Here is a 23,743-nt window from a genome sequence, read left to right on the forward strand (position 1 = left end):
AATAATTTGAAATATTTTGGACATAGCTTTTTAACTTACCTTTAGATCCAGCCGCTTTTAGAATTTTGAAGGAAACGGCCTTTGGAAACAATAATTTATTCTAACCTCGGAGAATCATAATCATTTCCAGATAGCTTATTGATACTTAATAGTTTCATGACTTGTGTGAGATTTGGCCTCAGTGGAAAGATTTTTCCTTTGCATCATTTAATAGCCTGCTCCCTGTTTCAGATTGGAGCATATGATCAGCAGATCTGGGAAAAGTCAATCGAACAGACTCAGATTAAGGTAAATTGATTTCTTTGATTCTAGCTTTGTTTTGCTCAATTAATGTGAAGAATGGATTGTACTTTTTATAAAATCTGCCCTTATCCACCAACTGTGGCTATTCTTTATTCTTTGGCGTTTCTAAGGAAGACAACATTGCAAGCAGAATGACAAATGACAATTGACATTTGGCCTCAGTATCAGGGAATAGAAAGGAGTGGTTGGTCTACGATGAATTAGAAAGCAAATGTCCCCTGTAAAGGGGGCTGTGGCTGCTTAATGCTGGCCAGCTTTACTATGGGGCAATGCAGCCCTGGGACTGCCAGAGCTTCAGAGTTTTCAAGAGAAGCTGGGAATATGCATTTTAATGTGAAATATTCAGATTTTTTTTAGAGTGTCTTCCCTTCTCCCACGTTTCCTCCTCCTCCTCTCTCACCTCATTCTCCTTTTTTTTTTTTTTTCCTTCTTTCTCCTTTTTCTCTTCCTGTGCAAGCCAAATCAAATCCATTTGTGACCTGAATCACTTTTTCAATTACTGGTTTAGAGTATGGTCTTAAGTTTTCAATGCTCTCAGAACTGAGCAGATTCTTAGGGTAATTACATTTTAACCAACCAAAAACTGACATGGATTCAGAATGCCAGTTTATTAATTTATAGTAGTGGAGGGAAGGATTAAACAACTTAATGTTCCAAAGTCAGGGTTGTGGGGTCAAGATGTGCTGGGGAGATGGAATGATGGTGCAAATTAGTCATGGGAAGGTTGCTTGCTAGCCGTATATAATTGGATAGATGTGGAAAAAGATGTGGAAAAAGCCTAAAGACCATCCCTGCCCTTAAAAGAATGTCTCTCTATATTGACTTTAATACTTAGATCTATGGATTCAGGGTCTCACTTCTTTGGAAAGTGCTGAATAATGGCTGGCAGATTCTTGTTTTTGGACCTTGCTATTTTAAAGATTTACTGCAGACCCTTTCTTAACACTTTAAAAAAATGTATTACACCCACACATACATATCATTTAATAGTTCTGTTTATCTCTAAGTCACATTAATTGGACTGGGGCGTTTAAATCTTGGGTGAAATATATTTAACCAACACTTGTAGGGTGCATTCTTTTTATGGGTCAGTCAACTCACGAGTTCTTGGAACTACATGATACATGGCTAACTTTCACAATTTTGTACAGTCCTTGATTTTTATATATTAAAGGGACATGGGGTAGGATGAATAACACCCACATTTTATTTTGTAACTCTCTTAAACCCTGTCCTGTTAGTCTTTGGGGGTTGCTGTAAAGTACTGATGGTAAGGTGTAATGGAAAGAGCAGAGAACTGGGAGTTAGATCTTTTTGTGATCTCTAGCCTTGTGATCTTGAGCAGCACTGTAGTTTTCTTGAGTTTTGGTTTCCTTATCCTTAAGAAGGTTCTCTTTACTGCTATAAACTTGCCTTACCTTCTTCTACTGCCCAACTAAAGATTTTCTCATCTCTTAATTCCATGCCATTTTATGCTTACCTACCTTTTAGTAAACCATATCAAAGTTACTTGTTAACCTGAGCATCTTCATAGGCCTTGAGGGTAGGAATTGTGTTGGTATTACATTCTTAGACTGTCTTGCTTCATACTAGGAACTCGGTGTCTGTTGCTGTGTTTAATTAACACTACCTGTTATGTCTGTTTTTATTCATTGTTCTGTCATAAGGTAATCTACCTAATAACTCCTTAACGTATACTTGTAATTTAGCAGCAGTGGAAAGAATAAAATTAAAGACAACTCTAAAGAATTTGCTGAGCTGATGTACCAATGTTCTAGGTGCTAAGAATATAGCAAACAAGAGACACCTGAATTTCATAGTCTAATGGTGGTGGGAGAAAAACCGAGATCTCTTTTTTAAATATGTTTAAGTCTAAATATGTTTAAGTCTTAGACAAAAATTGACCAAAGTGTAGGATACAAAGTATTTAGTGCAATTTAAAAACAGATGATACAAACATAAATTTTTAAAAAAATCAAAATTAATGAACAATATTAACTTGAGATCACCTACAATAAAATTAGAAATTACATAATAAAAATACAATTTGAGTCAAGAATATACAATGGGGAAAACACAGCCTCTTCAGGGCACCCAGGCAGCTCAGTTGGCTAAGTGACTGCCTTCAGCTCAGGTTATGATCTCAGGGTTCTGGGATGGAGCCCCACGTTGGGCTTCCTGCTCAGTTGGCGAGTCTACTTATTCCTCTGCCCCTTTCCCTCCTCCTGCTCATGAACACTTGCACTCTCTCTCTCTCAAATAAGTAAATAAAATCTTAAAAAAAAAAAAAAGACACTCTTCAACAAATGGTACTGGGAAAACTGGACAGCTGCATGCAAAAGAATGAAATTGGACTACTTTCTTGTACCATACACAAAAATAACTCAAGATGCATTAAAGATCTAAATGTGAGACCTGAAAACATGAACTCCTAGAAGAAAATAGCCAGCTATTTCTTTGACATTGGCCATAGAAATTCTAGATATGTCTTCTCAGGCAAGGGAAGCAAAAACAAAATTGAGCTATTGGGACTGCACCAAAATCAAAAGCTTTTGCTCAGTGGAGGAAACCATCAACAAAACAAAAAGGCAATCTACTGAATGGGAGAAAATATTTGCAAATGATATATCCAATAGGGGTTAATATCCAAAGAACTCATATAATTCAAGACTAAAAAAGCAAATAATCTGATTAAAATGGGCAGATGACCTGAATAGATATTTGTCCAAGGGGAGGACATATATAGATAGCCAACAGATGCATGAACAGAAGCTCAACATCACTCATCATTGAAACCACGATGAGATGTCACCTCGTACTAGTCAGAATGGCTAAACTCAAAAACACAAGAACTAACAAGCACTGGTGAGGATGTGGAGGAAAAGGAAACCTTGTGCACTACTGGTGGGAATGTGAATTGGTGCAGCCACTGTGGAAAACAGGATGGAAGTTGCTCAAAAAATTAAAGAATTACCATATGATCTAGTAATTCTACCGGGTATTTACCTAAAGAAAACAAAAACACTACTTCAAAAAAGATATATGTAGCCCTATGTTATTGCAGCATCATTGACAATAGCCAAGATACAGAAGCAACCTAAGTGTCCATCAGTAGATGAATGGATAAAGAAGTGGGGTGTGTGTATATACATATACACACACACACACATATATACATATAATATATACATACATATGTGTGTGTATATATATACATATATGTGTGTGAGTGTGTGTGTGTATATATATATGTATGAATATTAATAAAGAATGGGATCTTGCTATCTGAACAACTTGGATGGACCCAGAGGATATAATGTTAAGTGAAATGAGTCAGAAAGAGAAAGACAAATACCATATGATTTCACTCATGTGGAATTTATGAAACAAAAAATGAACAAACAAAAAAGGAGACGAAACAGACTCAAATACAGAGAACAAACTGGTGGTTGGCAGAGAGGAAGTGGATGATGATGGATGGGTAAAATAGATCAAAGGGATTAAGAGGATACTTATTATAATTACCAAAACTACACACCTGAAAATAGGTGAGTTTTATAATATGTAAATTGTATCTCAATATAACTATTTTCTTAGGTCATGCCAATGGAAAAACATAGAAATCGTAACGTTACACACAAGAATGTCATACATATTCCCAAAGGAAACTATCTTCTAAAATTCCTTAATTGGGAGAGTATATTAAATTTAAGGTCTAACATCATTTTCAGTGATGAAGCTCAATGTAGTCACTCCCATATCCCTTGGGATATATTTACTAAGATGAGTGTTCTAATATTTTTTCTTTTTTTTAAGTTTTCATTTAAATTCTTGTTAACATACAGGGTAATATTAGTTTCAGGTATACAACATAGTGATTCAACACTTCCATACATCACCTGGTGCTCATCAGAACAAGTGCCCTCCTTAATCCCCTTGGCCTATTTCACCCATCTTCCCACACACCGACCCCCTGGAAACCAGGAGTTTGTTCTCTATAGTTAAGAGTCTGTCTTTTAGGGCACCTGGGTGGCTCAGTTGTTAAGCATCTACCTCTCATCAGGTCATAATCCCAGAGTCCTGGGATGGAACCCCTGCTCAGCGTGAAGCCTGCTTCTCCCTCTACCACTTTCCCTGCTTGTGTTCCCTCTCTTGCTGTGTCTCTGTCAAATAAATAAATAAAATCTTAAAAAAAAAAAAAGTCTGTCTCTTGGTTTGCCTCCCTCTTTCTTTTTCCTCCTTTGCTCATTTGTTTCTTAAATTCCACATATGAGTGAAGTCATATGGTCTTTGTCTTTCCCTGTTTCACTTATTTCACTTAGCATAATACTCTCTAGCTCCATCCATGTTGTTGCAAATGGCATCATTCTTTTTGATGGCTGAGTAATATTCCTGTGTGTGTGTACACCACATCTTTTTTATCCATTCATCAGTCTAGGGACACTTGGGCTGCTTCCATAATTTAGCTATTGTAGATAATGCTTCTATAAACATTGGGTGCATGTGTCCCTTCAAAGAAGTATTTTTGTATTTCCTTCCTTCCTTCTTTCCTTCCTTCCTTTTTGTTTTTTAAAAACTTTTTTGGAGAGAGCACAAGTGGGAGAGGGAGAAAAAGTCCCAAGCAGATTCTGCACTGAGGGTGGAGTCCAATGCTGGACTCATGACCCTGAGATCACGAACTGAGCTGAAACCAGGAGCTGGATTCTCAACTGACTGTGCCACCCAGGTGCCCCTTTTTAAATTTTTTCTGATTAATATTAGAATAACGAAAATCAGTGTTTGAAAAAGACATTGTATACCTAGAAATTTTTTAAATTATTATTTTATTCATAGAAAAAATTCTAAAGGGCTAATCATAAGCATAAAGGTGACTTCAACTGTTTGTATAATGTTTTATTTCTTAAGCTGGTTGGTGGGGTACATGACAGATGAGACTTTTTGAAACTCCTCTAAAATTATAATACATAAGAAAAAGATATTAGTCCACAAGGATTAAAGGAATGGGAGAGAAGACTACTGTAAATGAGAGCTATTAACATAATTTTGAAAGTTGGAAAGTGAAGAAAGTAAAAATGTAAGTATCTATAGTAAGGAATGCCAACAGGAAACAAATGACCTTTCTGTAAAGCTCCTGTATTTAATTTCTGAAAGACACAAGAATTAGATGCATTAGGCATATCTGCAGGTATGAGGTTGAACTGAAAATAAGATTGTTTGAGCCATTTAAAGGGGCAAATGCCCGATCCCCAGATTCTCTTCCTTATTCTACATGGCCACATATTTACCCTCACTTCCTCTGACAGAAGGTTGGATGGAAGCTTGCTGTCTAGAGAGGCTGAACCAGAGAAGTTCTGGATTCTGGAACAGCAGACACAGTAAGAGTGGGGTGAAATACTGTACTAATAATGGAGATGAAGTAAAAGTCTGGTGGCCAGGTTTATGATCTCCAACAGAAGACTGGAATTGCTTCTTGCAGAAACTGACCAGCTGGAAAGACTAAAGTGTACTGGAAATGAAATGGCTGCCTACCCCTCTACCACGAGGACCGCGGCTTAACAAACTTCACTCACTGCACAGTGAACTCTCATTCAGCATGTTAATGCCTCACTTTTAAGTGTAAATGGATCATTGAAAATCATCAAATATTTGAAACCTACGGAAAAAGAGATAAAAGAAATGACAAAAGAGCCCTAAGAATGCTATTCTTTTTTTTTTTTTTTAAAGATTTTTATTTATTCATTTGTCAGAGAGAGAGAGGGAGAGCGAGCGAGCACGGGCAGACAGAATGGCAGGCAGAGGGAGAAGCAGGCTCCCCGACGAGGAAGGATCCCGATGTGGGACTCGATCCCATGACGCCGGGATCATGACCTGAGCCGAAGGCAGCTGCTTAACCAACTGAGCCACCCAGGCGTCCCTAAGAATGCTATTCTTAAAGATATAGTTAATATGTGTAAAGGACTGGATACTTAGTACGAAAGCAAAGAAAAAGAAAAAAATGGACTATAATGAAAAAGAAAACCAGAAAACAAAAATAACCAATAAACTTAGTAGAAAAGTGGAAGGTAAAGTTGGAGCCATTTCTCACAAAAAATCATACCAAAAAAAACAAGGAAAAAGAAAATAGAAAAGTGAGTACAGTTCATGAAGGAAACCTAATAACCAGTTAAGAGGTGTTCCAGAAAAAGGAAATACATGGAGGGGAAGAAGTTATCAGATAAATAATACATTTCTCAGAACTGAAATATACACATTTTAAAATTGGAAAGATTATTTTTTTAAAGATTTTATTTATTTGACAGAGCTAGATCACAAGTAGGCAGAGAGGCAGGCAGAGAGAGAGAGGGAGAAGCAGGCTTCCTGCTGAGCAGAGAGCCCGATGTGGGGCTTGATCCCAGGACCCTGAGATCATGACCTGAGCCAAAGGCAGAGGCTTAACCTACTGAGCCACCCATGCGCCCCAAAATTGGAAAGATTTTTAAGAAGACCTATATTTACAGTTGCATAACACAATGATCTGACATTTATATATATTACAAAATGCTCAACACGCTAAGTGCAGTTATCATCTGTCACCACAAAAGTTTATTACAATATTTTTTCTTTTTTTATTATTATTTTTTAAGATTTTATTTATTTATTTGACAGAGAGAGATCACAAGTAGGCAGAGAGGCAGGCAGAGAGAGAGGAAGGGAAGCAGGCTCCCTGCTGAGCAGAGAGCCCTATGCGGGACTTGATCCTAGGACCCTGAGATCATGACCTGAGCCGAAGGCCGTGGCTTAACCCACTGAGCCACCCAGGCGCCCTTATTACAATATTCTTGACTATATTTGCCATATATATATCTATATACAGATATACCTATATCTGTATATAGATATATATATCTGTATATAGATATATATGCTGTGCTTTACATCCCCATGACTTACTCCTTTTATAAATGGAAGCTTGTATCGCTCAATCCCCTTCACCTATTTTGCCCATCCTAACCTCCCCTTTCCTCTGGCAGTCACCAGTTTGTTCTCTGTTTGAGTTTGTTTATTATTTAGTTTGTCTATTTGTTTTGTTCTTTAAATTCCACGTATGAGTGAAGTCATGTGATATTTGTCTTTCTCTGACTTATTTCACTTAGCTCTAGGTCCACTCATGCTGGCAAAATTTCATTTTTTTAATGACTAACATTCCATTGTATGTATTTCCCATATCTGCTTTAGTTGTTCATCTATCATTGGAAACTGAGGTTGCTTCCATATATTGGCCACTGTCAGTAGTGCTGCCGTAAACATAAGTGTGCATGTATCTTTCTGAATTAGTGTTTTTGTTTTCTTTAGGTATATACCCAGAAGTAGAATTGCTGGATTCTATGGAATTTCTATAACTAAGTTTTTGAGGAGGCTCCACACTGTTTTCTGTAGTGGCTGCACCAGTGTGCATTCCCACCAACAGTGCATGAGGGTTCCCTTTTCTCCACAACTTTGCCAATACTTGTTATTTCTGGTCTTTTTGATACTAACCATTCTGACAGGTGTGAAGTGATATCTCATTGTGGTTTTGATTTGTATTTCCCTCAGGATGAGTGATATTGAGCACCTTTTCATGTGTCTGTTGGCCATCTGTATGCTTCTTTGGAAAAATGTCTATTCAGTTCCTCTGTCCATTTTTTTTTAGGTTGTTTTTTTTTTAAATTTATTTTCGGTGTAACGGTATTCATTGTTTTTGCACCACACCCAGTGCTCTATGCAATCCGTGTCCTCTCCAATATCCACCACCTGGTTCCCTCAACCTCCCACCCCCCACCCCTTCAAAACCCTCAGATTGTTTTTCAGAGTCCATAGTCTCTCATGGTTCACCTCCCCTTCCAATTTCCCTCAACGCCCTTCTCCTTTCCATCTCCCCTTGTCCTCCATGCTATTTTTTTTTTTTTAAGATTTTATTTATTTATTTGACAGAGAGAGATCACAAGTAGACAGAGAGGCAGGCGGAAAGAGAGGAGGGAGCAGGCTCCCTGCTGAGCAGAGAGCCTGACGCCGGACTCGATCCCAGGACCCTGAGATCATGACCCGAGCCGAAGGCAGCGGCTTAACCCACTGAGCCACCCAGGCGCCCCATCCATGCTATTTGTTATGCTCCACAAATAAGTGAAACCATATGATAATTGACTCTCTCTGCTTGACTTATTTCACTCAGCATAATCTCTTCCAGTCCCATCCATGTTGCTACAAAAGTTAGGTATTCATCCTTTCTGATGGAGGCCTAATACTCCATAGTGTATATGGACCACATCTTCCTTATCCATTCGTCCATTGAAGGGCATCTTGGTTCTTTCCACAGTTTGGCGACCATGGCCATTGCTGCTATAAACATTGGGGTACAGATGGGCCTTCTTTTCACTGCATCTGTATCTTTGGGGTAAAAACCCAGTAGTGCAATTGCAGGGTCATAAGGAAGCTCTATTTTTAATTTCTTGAGGAATCTCCACACTGTTCTCCAAAGTGGCTGCACCAACTTGCATTCCTCTGCCCATTTTTTAATTGGATTATTTACTTTTTTTGTGTTGAGTTCCATGAGTTATTTATATACTTTGGATATTATCCCCTTATTGAACAGATGGATTGCAAATATTGTCTCCCAATCAGTAAGGTGCCTTTTCATTTTGTTAATGGTTTCCTTCACTGTGCAAAAGGTTTTTATTTTGATGTAGTCCCACTTATTTATTTTTGCTTTTGTTGTCAGTGCCCAAGGAGACATATCCATAAATATGTTGCTAAGACCAGTGTCTGAGAGTTTACTGCTTATGTTTTCTTTTAGGATTTTTATGGTCTCAGATCTTACATTTAGGTCTTTGATCCATTTTGAGTTTGTTTTTGCATGTGCTTTAAGAAAGTGGTCCAGTTTCATTCTTTTGCATATAGCTGTCCAGTTTTCCCCCATCATTTATTGAGGAGACTGACTTTTCCTCCTTATGTATTCTTGCTTTGTTTGTTGTAGATTAATTGACCATACAATCATGGGTTTATTTCTTGGTCCTCTATTCGTTGTGTTGATCTGTGTGTCTATTTTTGTGTCAGTACCATACTGCTCTGATGACCATAGCTATGTCATATAATTGGAAATCCGATATTCTGATACTGTCAGCTTTGTTTTTCTTAAGATTGCTTAGGCTATTTGGGGTCTTTTGTGGCCTCATACAAATTTTAGGATTATTTTGTTCTAGTTCTGTGAAAAATGCTATTGGTATTTTGATAGGGATTGCACCGAATCTGTAGATTGCTTTGGGTATTATGGGCATTTTTAACAATATTAATTTTTCCAATCCATGAACCATGGTATATCTTTTATTTGTGTCATCCTCAGTTTCTTTAATCAATGTCTTAAAGTTCTTGAATATAGTCTTTCACCTCCTTGATGAAATTTATTCCTATGTGTTATATTCTTTTGGATACAAATGTCAGCGAGATCATTTTTAAATTTCTCTTTCTGCTAGTATTTATTGGTATAGAGAAATGATACAAATTTCTTTTAATTTTGCATCCTACAACTTTACTGAATTCATTTATTCTGATAGTTTTTGGGGGGAGCCTTTGGATTTTCTATATATACTGTCATGTAATATAAGTAAGAACAGTTTTACTTCTTCCTTATCAATTTAGATGGCTTTTCTTTCTTTTTCTTCTCTGATTGCGGCAGCTAGGCGTTCCAGCACTATTTTGATAAGAGTGGTGAGAGGAGACATCCTTTCTTTTTCCTGATCTTAGAGGGAAAGCTTTTAGCTTTTCACTGCTTAGTGTGATGTTAGCTGTGGGTTTGTCATGTATGGCCTTTATTACATTGATGAAATGATCTTTTGAGTGATTAGCACCTATACTAAGGAACATTATCCTATTTCAGAACTTAAATTAAAAACAAACAAAACTTCGTTCAGTCTACCTTGTTTGTTTCTCCTGCGAGTCTCTTTTACTATTCACACAGACACTTTTCTTCTGTCACCAAACATGTGGAAGTTTCCCCCAACACCATTTAGTTCTTACTGAAACCATCTGGAGGGGTCCTACAATTCAATTCAGCTCTAACACTATCTACCTGAATATCATGTCAGATATCACAAGTTAAAGGCTCAGTCCCACAAGACTGCTGCCACCCCACTTTGGATACGGATAGTAAGTAGTAGGTCCCCAGGTTACCCACAACTTCTTTCCAACGTGGCTGCAAATCAGGTTCCCATGATCCCTTCCTCAGGTTTGATTAATTTGCTAGAGTGGCTTACAGAACTCAGAGAAATACTTATATTTATCAGTTTATTGAAGGATATGATAATGGATACAGATGAACTAGATGAAGAGATACATAGGGCAAGGTCTGGGAGGATCCAGAGCATAGGAGCTTATGTCCCTGTGGAGTTGGGGTATGTCATTGTCCTGGTGTGCATGTGTTCAACAAACTAGATGCTCTCTGAACCGCATAGCATTGGAGGTTTTTGTTTTTTTTTTAAGATTTTATTTATTTATTTGACAGACAGAGATCACAAGTAGGCAGAGAGGCAGGCAGAGAGAGAGAGGAGGAAGCAGGCTCCCTGCAGAGCAGAGAGCCCGATGTGGGGCTTGATCCCAGGATCCTGGGATCATGACCTGAGCCAAAGGCAGAGGCTTTAACCCACTGAGCCACCCAGGTGCCCCACCATTGGAGTTTTTATGCCAAGTTTATTAGCCAAGTATAAGGCACGACATGAAGACCTATTCAGATCTTCAAAGTTTCAAAAAAATACATGACCCATGTCCCCTCTCAGAAAGCATGGGAAAACATACACAATATTATAATGAATGAGTAAACCAAAAAAGAGGATATCATAGTACAGGAAACAGGATAGCCAGCACAGAGAGAGGTAAAAGGAATTCCAGGATATCTAAGAGATGTCCAAGGATGACAGCTTGTATCAGGCCTGGAAAACAATGAGACTAGAAAGAAGCAGGAAGACAGAAAACTGATACGGATATCTTCAAGGGGGGAAAAAGAGAAACTGGTATTTGTTGTGTTTGAGTATATTGGGAACAGATTTTTAAGACTTACAAGGTGTTTCAAGGTGAATTAGTAATATATATTTAGAAAATCAAGTGAATGAAAAAATGATGCTTGCCATATATGGCCTTTATTATGGTGATGTTCATTCCCTCTGTATCTACTTTGTTGAGAGCTTTTATCATAAATCATTGTTGAATTTTGCCAAATGTTTTTTCTGCATCTATTGAGATGATAATATGTTTTATCCTTAATTTTGTTAATGTAATATATTACATTGATTTGTGAATGTTGAACTATCCTTGCATCCCTGGAATAAATCCCACTTGACTGAGGTGTGTGATCCTTTTAATGTATTGTTGAATTCAGTTTGTTAATATTTTGTTGAGAATTTTTTATCTACATTCATTAGGGATATTGGCCTGTAATTTTCTTTTCTTGTAGTGTCCTTGTCTGGTTTTAGTATCAGAGTAATGCTGGCCTCATAAAATGAGTTTGAAAACATTGCTGCCTCTTCTGTTTTGGGAAGAGTTTGAGAAGGATTGGTATTAATTCTTTGAATGTTAGGTAGGCTTCACTAGTAAAGCCATCTGGTATGGGAATTTTGTTTTTGTTGGGAGGTTTTTGATTACTGATTCAATCTCCTTACTATTAATCAGTCTGTCCAAATTTTCTTTTTCTTCCTCATTCAGTTTTGAGAGTTTTTTTTTTTTTTTTTGTCCCTAGGAGTTTATCCATTTCTTTTAGGTTGTCCAATTTGTTGGCATATAATTGTTCATATTAGTTTTTTTATGATCCTTTGTTTTTATGGTGTCAGTTGTAACATTTCCTCTTTCATTTCTGATTCTGTTTGAGTCCTCTTTTTTTTCCCTTGGTAAGTGTAGCTAACGGTTGTCAATTTTGTTTATCTTTTAAAGAAACCAGCTCTTAATTTGTTGATCTTCTCTATTGTCTTTTTAGTTTCTATTTCATTTCTTTCCTCTCTGATCTTTGCTATTTCCTTCTATGACTTTGGACTTTGTTCCTCTTTTCTAGTTTCTTGAGATGTAGAGGTAAGATGTTGTTTACTTGTTAGGGTTTTGTTTTTTTTTTTTAAGATTTTATTTATTTGACAGAGATCACAAGTGGGCAGAGAGGCAAGCAGAGAGAGAGAGAGGAGGAAGCAGGCTCCCTGCAGAGCAGAGAGCCTGATGTGGGACTCAATCCCAGGACGCCGAGATCATGACCTGAGCCGAAGGCAGAGGCTCAACCCACTGAGCCACCCAGGCGCCCCTGTTAGGGTTCTTTCTTAATGTATGCATTTATCACTCTGAACTTCCCTCTCAGAACTGCTTTTGTTTCATCCCATAAGTTTTGGTATGTTGTATTTTCATTTTCATTTTCATTTGTTCTCAAATTCTAAATTCCTCTTTTGACTTCTTCTTTGACTCATTGGGTTATTTTTTAGTAGCATATGGTTTAATCTCCACATTTTTCTGAATTTTCCTTTTCTTTTGGTAATTGATTTAGAGTTTCATACCATTGTGTTCAGAAAAGCTTGATATAATTTCATTCTTCTTAAATTTATTAAGACTTGTTTTGTGGCTAATATAATCCATCCTGGAGAACTTAATATGCACACTTGAGAAAGAATATGTCTGTTGCTTGTGGATGGAATGTTCTGTGTTTATCTGTTCAGCCCATCGTATCTAATGTGTCTTTTGAGGCCAATGTTTCCTTATTATATTACTTTTAATTATTATTCAACTTATTTAAACTAATAGAAAAACCCAGTTCACCCATTTCTCCCACCCCCAGCTCTTGCAACCACCAATCTCTTTTCTGTATCTATAAGCTTGGTTTGTTAGTTTTGGGTTTTTAATTTTTTTTTTAGATTCCACATATAAGATAAATCATATTTTTTTTCATGTGACTTATTTCAATTACCATAGTGCTCTCAAGGTCCATCCATGTTGTCACAAAAGATGAGATCTCACAGTTGACAGCTAACATTATACTCAGTGGTGAAAAGCTGAAAGCTTTTTCTTTAAGATCAGGAACAAGACAGAATGCCCATTTTTCCACTTTTATTTAACATAGTATTGGAAGTCCTAGCCAGAATAGTTAGGCAAGAAGAAGAAATAAAAAGCATTCAGATCAAAGAGGAAGAAGTAAAACTGTTACGTTTTGCTGATGACTTGATACAATATTTAGAAAAACCTAAAGACTCCACCAGAAACAATGATAATAAATGAATTCAGTAGACTCACAGGATTCAAAATCAATATATAAAAATCTGTTACATTTCTCTATACTAAAAACAAACTATCAGGACAAAAAAGAAAACAATGAGAATATACGATTTTTCAATATTTATGCACCCAATATAGGGAGTACCCAAATATATAAAGCAAATATAAACAAACCTAGAGGGAAAAATAGACAATCATACAGTAATCATTGGGAGCTTCAGTACACTACTTTCAACAATGGATAGATCATCCAGACAGAAAATCCATAAGGAAACATTGGACTTGGACTATACTTTAGACCATATAGAACTAGCAGACATATAAAGAACATTCTATCCAACAGCAGCAGAATATACATTCCTTTCAAGCACCCATGGAAACATATCCGGGATAGATCAGTTGTTAGGTCATAAAACAAGTCTTAACAAATTTAAGAAAACTGAATGTATTTCAGATAACTTTTCGGACCACAATAGAATTAAACTAGAAATCAGTAACAGGATGAAAATTGAAAAATTCACAAATATGTGGAAACTAAGCAACATACTCTTGAACAACGAATAGGTCAAAGAAGAAATAAAAAATATCATGAGACAAATGAAAATGAAAATTTTTATACATTAATAGCAAGCTATTAAAAATGAAGAATACAATTCCATTTATAATAGCATCAAAAAGAATAAAATATTTAGGAATAAATTTAACCACAAAGGTGAAAGATCTGTACACTGGAAACTATGAAACATTGATGAAGGAAATTGAAGAAGACACATATAAATGGAAAGATATCTTATGTTCATTGATTGGAAGAAGGAATATTGTTAAAATGTCCATACTATCCAAAGTGATCCACAGATTAAAAGCCATCTATCAAAATTCCAATGGTATTTTTCACAGATGCAAAAACAAACAAACAAACAAAAAACAATCCTAAGATTCATGTGAAACTACAAAGAACTCCCAAATAGCTAAAGCAGCCTTGAGCAAGAAGGGCAAAGTCAGAGGCATCACACTTTCTGATTTCAAATTATATTATAAAGCTACAGTAATTAGAACAGCATGATATAGGCATAAAAGACACATAGATGAATGGGACAATATAGAGACCCCAGAAATAAACCTATGCTTAAACAGTCAACTACTCTTTGGCAAAGGTGCCAAAAATACATGATGGGCAAAAGAATCTCTTCAATAAATGATTTTGGGAAAACTGGATAGATATCCTCATGCAGAAGAATGATACTAGACCTTTATGTTATACTGCACATAAAAATCAACTCAAGATGGATTAAAGACTTAAATGTAAGACCTGAAATTGTCCTAGAAGATACCAGGGGCTCCTTGGTCAATAGTTTTTTGAATATGACAAAAAAGCACAGACAACAAAAGCAAAAATTATCAAGTGAGACCACATCAAACTAAAAAGTGTTTTGCATAGCCAAGGAAGCAATAATGACAAGGCAACCTATGGAATGGGAGGAAATGTTTGTAAACCATATATCTGATAAGGGGTTTACATTCAAAATCTATAAGGAACTCTTACAACTCAATAGCTAAAAACAAGTAATCCAATTAACATGGACAAAGGACCTGAACAGACATTTTCCAAAGAAGATATACCCAATGGGTATATTAAAAAAGCTCTTTAACATCACTAATAATCAGGGAAGTATAATTCAAAACCACAGTGAGATATCACGTCACACCTGCCATGCTAACTCTTAACAGAAAGTCAAAGGATAATAAGTGTTGGTGAGGATGTAGAGAAAAGAGAACTTTTATATACCGTTGGTGGGAATGTAAACTGGCATAAACATTATGGAAAACAGTATGGAGGCTTTTCCAAAAATTAAAAATAGAACTATGATTTGATCCATCTATCCCATTTCTGGGTGTTTGTCTGAAGGAAATAAAGGTCTACAAGGTCTTTGTCTATTAGAAAATAATACAGTGATATTTTTACTTTTAGAATTTTAATTTCTGATTTTGTATGTAGCCAAATTTTTATTCCCATGGATATTATGCATATTTCAAAAATTAGTGTACATGTTTTTCAAAGGATTATTTTTCCTCTGAAATGTTTGACTTTCAAATTTTGATTCCTCCTTAGATTTAATTTTTTACATTTAGGGTTTTAAAACCTTCTTCTATAAAATCTATAGTTTGTAGCTGAATTGGATAGAAACATAGGATCCACTTAAGAGAAATTGTTTGGCCAAATCTATTTAGTTAAACAACTAAAGATCAGTACTGGCTCAATGTCTAAAAGAGGGAAATAGCAAATGGCTATAACCTTTCATTTTTACTTTAATTTTAATGCTTAAATACCTAATTTCTAAAACTGGATTAGCATTTACACATGTTGAGTATAAAATAAAAATTCATCTTTTCAAAGTTTTATTTATTAATAGTAGTAAAACAAAACTGTTAGATAAACCAGGAGTTTGAAACACAAAAGATAATTCACAAACTTACTTTTAATTTGAGGTGGTAGAAGACAAAGTCCCTGAAAGGATTCTTTCTTCATGCCCGGAAAAAAAAAATTTATCACTAGATTTTTGGTTAAACGTGGTAGATTGGCCACACACATTTATAATCTCTCCTTTCTGAGTTACCACTAAATTACATGAAAGGAATCCATAAAGGGGTTGTATAAAATGAATACATCCACAAAGTCAAGGAAAAAGATTGAGGAGGAAGATCTCAGTAAATAGTAGATCAACATGTATTTGGAAGATGAAAAATAAATGCAAGAGAGTGCCAGGAGAGCTGGGGAAAATGCCAGTTGCACTGCAGAACTTCCCAGAAAGGCTTAGGACTTAGGACTTGAATGGACTTGAATGTATCAGGTTTCATGTGAGGCAGTTAAATGGGGTATTGAATGAACTTTGTCTACAGAGAGATTAGACCTTTTGTCTCCTTGTCAATCCCTTAAAGACTGGCTAACAATGCCCTTATGAAGGAGACTGGTGATATTTCTTCTGAAAAAATTCATTGGAAGCAGGTCTGTGGACACTGAAGGGCAGGCGAGAATCATGATACTAAAAGCAGAATTGTGAGCCTCTTGAATTCAATCTCAAAACTTCCACCACAGAAATCTTTAGCCTTCCTAATCTTCAACCAAAGAGAATACTGGAGAGTTCTTCAAAGAGCCTTGAATGACCCCACAAAAAAAATGCCTCCAGATATTGACATTTGGGATTCCCTCAAGCTGGTTGATTACTCTGCAGTGAAATCCCAAGTCTGTAAGCTATACTCATACACATAAAGCTTCCAATAAGTTTTACAGGCTTTCTATTGAAGTAAAACATGTTCAGTAAATATGGATATACTTATACACATGTATATATAACAAAATTTTAAGTGTAAAGTTTGAGGAATTTTCTTAAACTTAATGTAATCGTGTAATCAGCATTAAGATCAAGAGATAGATAATTAACAGTACTATAGAAGCTTCCCTTCCATACTTTTCCAGTCACTACTACCAACAGAGGTAGATCAGTATCCCAACTACTAGTGCTATAGATTAATTTTGCCTTTTTGAGCTTTATATAGGAATATTATCAGGAATCAGAAAGGCACTAGAGTTTGTAACAGCAACATTGGAAGCTAGAAAACAGTAGAACAGTGTCTTAATTCCTGAGGGAAAATTATTAACAACTTAGAATCATACACTCTAGTGTAACCTTTTATTATGAAACATATATATATATATATAAAATCATGTTTATATAAATGAAATTATATAATACATACACATTTGAATCTAATTTTTTTTGTTCAACTTTATGTTTGTGAGATTCATTCATGTTGTGTAATTGTAGTTTATTCAGTACAACACCACAATTATTTATGCATTCTCCTATTGATGGGCAATATCCCATTGTTGTCTCTGGGTAGTTTCCTGTCTGGAGCTCTTAGAAATTATTCTTCTATGAAAATTTTTACACATTACTTAGTGAAATACATACACATTTGTCTTGGGTATATACCTTGAAGTAGAATATTGAGTCAATCACATTTCAGTGCTTCATTCTAATATATAAAGAAAGCCAGTGATTACTAGGTATTTGAATAAATCCTCCAAAAGAAAAAGAGAACAGAAATGAACTCAGAGTTAAAATGAAAAATTCAACAGGAGAATTTGAGGAAATTTCCAGAAAGCAGAACAAAAAGACAAAAGAAGTAGAAAATAGGAAAGTTGTGTCTGATAAGGGAAGAAATATAAAAATAAATTATAAGAAAACTTCCCTAAAGCCACATAGAAGGAATTCTCAGCACAATAGATGTAAAAGACTCATATCAAGGCATATCATTATGAAATTTCTGAACACCATGAATAAAGTGAAGATTCAGAGGGAAGAAACAATTCACACTCAAAGGGTCAGGGATCAGAAAGGCACTAGAATTTGCAACAGCAACATTGGAAGCTAGAAAGAGTAGAACAGGGTCTTAATTCCTGAAGGAAAATTATTAATGACTTAGAATTCTACACTCTAGTGTAACTTTTTATTAGGCGTAAGGGTAAAATGAATTCATTTTCAGACATGCGAGGCTTCAAAAAGTTACCTTCTGGACTGCTTTCTCAGGAAGCTTCTGAAGGATGCACTCCAGAAAGACATGGGATGTAAGAGCTAGAGATTCACCACAGAGATGAAGGGAGTTGTCAGGGTGATAGTGCGAAGTCAGGCATAGAGGTAGCTGTGCAGCAGGCCCCGAGAGCAACCAGCAGGAGGATAGAAGTTTCTGGGAAGGGCATTTCCAGGAAAATTTTTTTTTTTAAAGAAAAAAAGACTTTGAGTAATTTTCTGGCATTTGAGTATTTGAAAAAATGATAAATGTTTTAGCTGACTCCATAAACTAGGAGATTATAAAGCATGGCTTATCGGGAACAATATTTCATAGTGATCATATCGTAACTACTGATGACTGATTTATCAATCATCATCAGTCATGTCAGGATATAGGTTTTTGGGGTGGAAGTTAGGATGTGGAAATTAGTTGTGTAAGAGAGCTAAATTCTCACATGATGTATTAGAAGTCAGTGGATTATTTCTAAAATCAATAAATTGAAAAATGGCAGCATAAACATATTATTTGGAAGTATAGATGTAGGGGCACCTGGGTGGCTCAGTCAGTTAAGCACCTGACTCTTGATCTCAGCTCAGGTCTTGGTGTCGGAGTTGTGAGTTTAAGCCCTATGATGGGCTCTGCACTACATGTGGAGCCTACTTAAAAAAGAAAAGTATGGAAGTAAATACAAAGAGAAACAGTTAAAAAAAAAAAAAGAAAGAACGAAAGTTATTTGTTTTTAATGACTGAAACCGGGAGGAGAAGGAGAGGGGCTGAAGGGACTATTATTTTGTACTTCCTGATCCTTTGACATTGTTGGATCATTTTAAAAAGTGATAAAATATATTCTTGCATTACTTGGTAAGCTACATACTAAAACATTAATGATAAGTTATTTCAAGGAACAATAGGATTAAAGTGTCTCCAGTAAAAGGGAGTCAGATATAGAAAGAAAGAAATATAAGTTTACCTTTTGTATTTACCCTTATTTCTGGTTTTGTTTTGTTTTATCCTAGGGCTTCAAAAACAAACCAAAAAAGATGGGCCACATAAAACCAGACTTGATTGACGTTGACTTAATCAGAGGTGAGTTCTAAAGTTGGTTTATGTATTTTATTATATTATTTCATCGTAGTGCTAGAGATTCTTTTTTAGATATCTTCCCTCTATGATGGCATATTTTAATTTCCAAAGGGAATATTCTTCCCTCATCATTCAGGCCTTGGGATTTTTTTTTTCCCTTTGCTTTGGTTCTTTGTGGCTATGTAAATCACATTAGGTGAAAGAGGGATGAACTTGGAAGCTGCTGTTGTGTAAAAAATACATTGTATAACATTCAAGTCAGCCTGATTTATTTTGAGCTCCTGTCCTAGTGATTGAGGCAAGAAGTTATTGTATTTAATGAACATCTAAGAAGATTTTTTTTTTTTTAAGGATTTTATTTATTTGACACAGAGAGAGAGATCACAATTAGGCAGAGAGAGGGGGAAGCAGGCTCCCTGCTAAGCTGAGAGCCCAATGCGGGAGTTGATCCCAGGACCCTCGGATCAGGACCTGAGCGGAAGGCAGAGGCTTAACCCACTGAGCCACCCAGGCGCCCCTAAGAGGATTCTTTTTAACCAGACAGGTTATGTGGTGATTTTTGCCCTCTGCTGTTTTTAATACAGTGTTAACAAGTAGGCATTAGTACAGTGTATGTAAATGTTTGATGTTTTGTTTTATTTTATATTTAAAGGCTCAACATTTGCCAAAGCCAAACCTGAAATTCCATGGACATCTCTGACTCGGAAGGGGCTTGTACGAGTTGTGTTTTTCCCCTTGTTCAGCAACTGGTGGATTCAGGTGACCTCTTTAAGAATCTTTGTTTGGCTGCTACTGCTTTACCTCATGCAAGGTAATTAGAGGGCTGGAATAAATTATGACAGTTTCTTTTTGCTGCTTTTGCTATTAGATAATGCAGACTTTACTGTTCTTACATTTACCCTTTCATTTGAGAGTTTAAAGTGCAAAGAATGAGGGGATATACACCATTTGGAGATCTTAGATTTATTTGCACAGAGAAGGCAAACCAATTGTCCAACTCATCTTTCTTGAATTTCTTTCCACCTGTCTTACTGGCCAGGCCTTTTCATTCTTTGTTCTGTGTGACCTCTGAATATTAGATTACCTCAAGGTTGGATCCTGGATTCTCTTCTCTAGGTACTCTCATCAAACCCCTTTGTTTAAACATAGCTGATAAACGTGATTCTCAAATTTATATCTTCAGGCCAGATCTCTGCTGATCTTCAAACTTGTAAATCTAACTGCCTACTTTTAGGCATTTATGTAGAGAGATTTAATAGGTATCTTGAACTTATCATATCCAGCATGGAACTCTGGGATTTTTTTTTTTCCCGTCATAGTCCCATCACACCAGCATCGCCTTGCCTAGAGCACTAGAATAATGTCTACTCTGAGCCTGCTTTCTATCAACCATTCTTTTCACAGCAATTAGAGAAATCTTTTACAGTAGAATCCGTATCATGTCATTTTCCTGCTTAAAACCCTGAGAGACTTCTCACTGGCGTTGGAGTGAAATCAGTCCTCACCACACCCTGCAGGGCCCTCCATGATCTGTTCCCTGTTGGCCTCTCAGAGGTCATGTCCTACCGCTCTCCTCCTTGCCCACTGGAGGCATCATGGCCCTTTTTCCGTGCTGCACACAGAGCTCTTTCTTCTGTTTGAAACAATCTTACGGATTTTCACATGGCTATCTTTTTTCTCATCTTTAGGATCTAAACTCAGATGGAACTTTCACTGGGCTGCCATCCCTATCTATACTTTTTTTTCTTTTCAGTGTTCCAGAATTCATTGTGTATGCTTTCTAAATAGTCCTACCGTTCCCCGGGAATCTATTTTAATTTCTGTATTATACAACTACCAGAAGTTGGTTTTTCTCTTCTCACTACGTGCAGGAGCCCAGCACATTCTCTTTACCACTGTATGGCCACTGCCAACCGGGAATACTTTGTGAAATGGGACCATGTGTGCACTCTGGTTATACCCGAATAACAAGACATGAATTAGAACAGAGTAGGGGAAGGTTGACTTAGGATGGAAGGATTTGGGGTGATTTTTGTTTTCTTTTATCTCTGTTGGTTTATTTGAGTTAAGTTATAGAGGGAAAGATAAGTGTCTGAATTTACAAATCTGTGAGTTTAATTTTCTAAAGTCTTGTACAGTGCTGTCCAATACAGTTTCTGTGGTGATAGAAATGTTCTGTGTCTGCCTTATCCAGTCCTATGTGGCTGTTGAGGACATGGGAATAGTGTGAATAAGGAACCATATTTTTTAGTTTTATTTCGTTGTAATGAAATGGCTGTCATTTTAATGGCTGGATAATATTCCGTCATATGGATACACCATCATGGATACACACCATCATTTAAAGTGATCATTTTCATATCTGTGAGTCTCTCATATGGATTTGCCATAAATACTTTTTATAGCTACTTAATATTCCATTATATAAAAGTACCGCAACTTATATAACTGTTCCCATATTGTAAGCATTTAGATTGTTCCTGGGTTTTGTTTTTTTTGTTTTTTTTTTCTATTAATTATGCCATTGTGAACAAAATTTTCCATATTTTATATTTCCTTAGAATTTCTTCTCTGAAATAGAATTAAGAGATCAAAGAATATGAACATCTTAAGGCTTTTAGTACATAAAATCAAATTGCTAGTGGTACACTTCTTTTGGAAAGTAGTGGATGAGAGTGCCTGTTTTACCAGAGTCTGACCAGCATTATTATAATTTTAAAGATTGTTACCTAATTGGATATACAAAAGAATTGTGTTTTGCTCATTTGGTCTGCATTTTTTGGGTAGCTTGTAAAGGTGAGGTTAAATATCTTTTCACATGTTCATCATTGAAGAATTTCTTTCTTACTGAGATATATTAAATTATATATGTTAAATTTTCTTTTTTTGTTTTGTTTAAGATTTTATTTTTTTATTTGTCAGAGAGTGTGAGAGAGAGCATAAGCAGGGGGAGTGGCAGACAGAGGGAGAAGCAGGCTCCCTACTGAGCAAGGAGCCCAATGCTGCACTTGATCCCAGGATCATGACCTGAGCCAAAAGCAGATGCTTAACCTACCAACCCACCCAGGAGCCCACATACATTAAATTTTCATATACACCATGGTCTCTTTCTAAACACATATTCTGCACAATTGATTTATCTTGTTATTCTATCTGCACCACATTTCTTTAATTACTATAGTTGTTTAATATGTAGTAGCATTGCGCAGAAATATTCCTCTAATATTCTTTTCCAGTATTTTCTGAGGTGTTTTTACCTACTTTTTTTTTTTCAAAATAACTTAGAATTATTTTATCCTAATCAAAACAAACAAATAATTTGGAATTAAACTGTAATCTCCCGCTTCCCATGAAGATATAGATATATTTGGAGGGAATGGGAAGAAAATAGATCTCTCTCACCTTTTAATCAAGTCTTCTGTTCTATTTCCCAGTAAAGCTTTGTAGGATTTTTATTTCTTATGAGGCCTGCTTAGATCTTCTCAAAGTTAAACTCAAATTTTTTTATTGTGGTAAAATATACACAATATATAATTTACCCTTTTCACCATTTTTAAGTTTACAGTTGGTGGCATCAAGGCCACTTACGTTGCTGTGCAACCATCACTACCATCCATCTCCGAACTTTCTTCATCTTTCCAAACTGAAACTCTACCTATAAAACAGTAATTGCCTGACTCTCCAGTTCCTCCTGAAGCTCAGGCCCCTGGCAACCATTCTATTTTCTTTTTCTGTGAATTTGACTCCTTAGATACCTCATGCAAGTGGAGGCAGGGGGATTTGTCCTTTTGAGCTTGGCCTGTGGCACTTAGCCTGTTTTTTTTTTTTTTTAATAATTTTATTTTTTATAAATATATATATATATTTTTTTTCCCCCAGGGGTACAGGTCTGTGAATCTCCACGTTTACACACTTCACAGCACTCACCATAGCACATACCCTACCCAATGTCCATAACCCCCCCCAACCCCCCTCTGCCCAGCAACCCTCAGTTTGTTTTGTGAGATTAAGAGTCACTTATGGTTTGTCTCCCTCCCAATCCCAACTTGTTTCATTTACTCTTCTCCTACCACATTAACCCTCCATGTTGCATCTCCTCTCCCTCATATCAGGGAGATCATATGATAGTTGTCTTTCTCTGATTGACTTATTTCGCTAAGCATGATACCCTCTAGTTCCATCCACGTTGTCGCAAATGGCAAGATTTCATTTCTTTTGATGGCTGCATAGTATTCCATTGTATATATATACCACATCTTCTTTATCCATTCGTCTGTTGATGGACATCTAGGTTCTTTCCATAGTTTGGCTATTGTAGACATTGCTGCACTTAGCCTGTTTTTAAGGATCATCCATACACAGCATGTACGCTTCCTTCTTTTTAAATGATGAATAAGAATCCATTATACGTATGTCCCATATTTTGTTCATATACTCATCCATCAGTGGACGCTTCAGTGCTTCCCTATAAAAGTGAAATATTTGTTTTTATTTTTGTTGTTGCTCCCACAGATACGACACTTTTTTTGTTTTATAAATT

The 23,743-nt window shown here is 36.2% G+C and overlaps 1 protein-coding gene across 7 annotated transcripts in view; it reads left to right on the forward strand.

Annotated features, from left to right (window-relative positions):
- Positions 1–23,743, forward strand: part of PHTF1 (putative homeodomain transcription factor 1) — a 66,417-nt gene that overhangs the window by 1,306 nt on the left and 41,368 nt on the right. For all 7 annotated transcript variants that reach the window (XR_004385445.1, XR_004385443.1, XR_004385446.1 and 4 more), the window contains exons 3-5: positions 232–288; positions 19,137–19,206; positions 19,856–20,014. Coding sequence is in view for 1 of the 7 variants with exons in the window: in XM_032881407.1 (XP_032737298.1) it covers positions 232–288; positions 19,137–19,206; positions 19,856–20,014 (286 nt within the window). In the remaining 6 variants the exon portion in view is untranslated. The remainder of the gene's footprint in view (positions 1–231; positions 289–19,136; positions 19,207–19,855; positions 20,015–23,743) is intronic.

Source organism: Lontra canadensis, unplaced genomic scaffold, assembly GCF_010015895.1.
Source record: "Lontra canadensis isolate GAN:19392208 unplaced genomic scaffold, GSC_riverotter_1.0 scaffold75, whole genome shotgun sequence".
Taxonomy (NCBI): Eukaryota; Metazoa; Chordata; class Mammalia; order Carnivora; family Mustelidae; genus Lontra; species Lontra canadensis.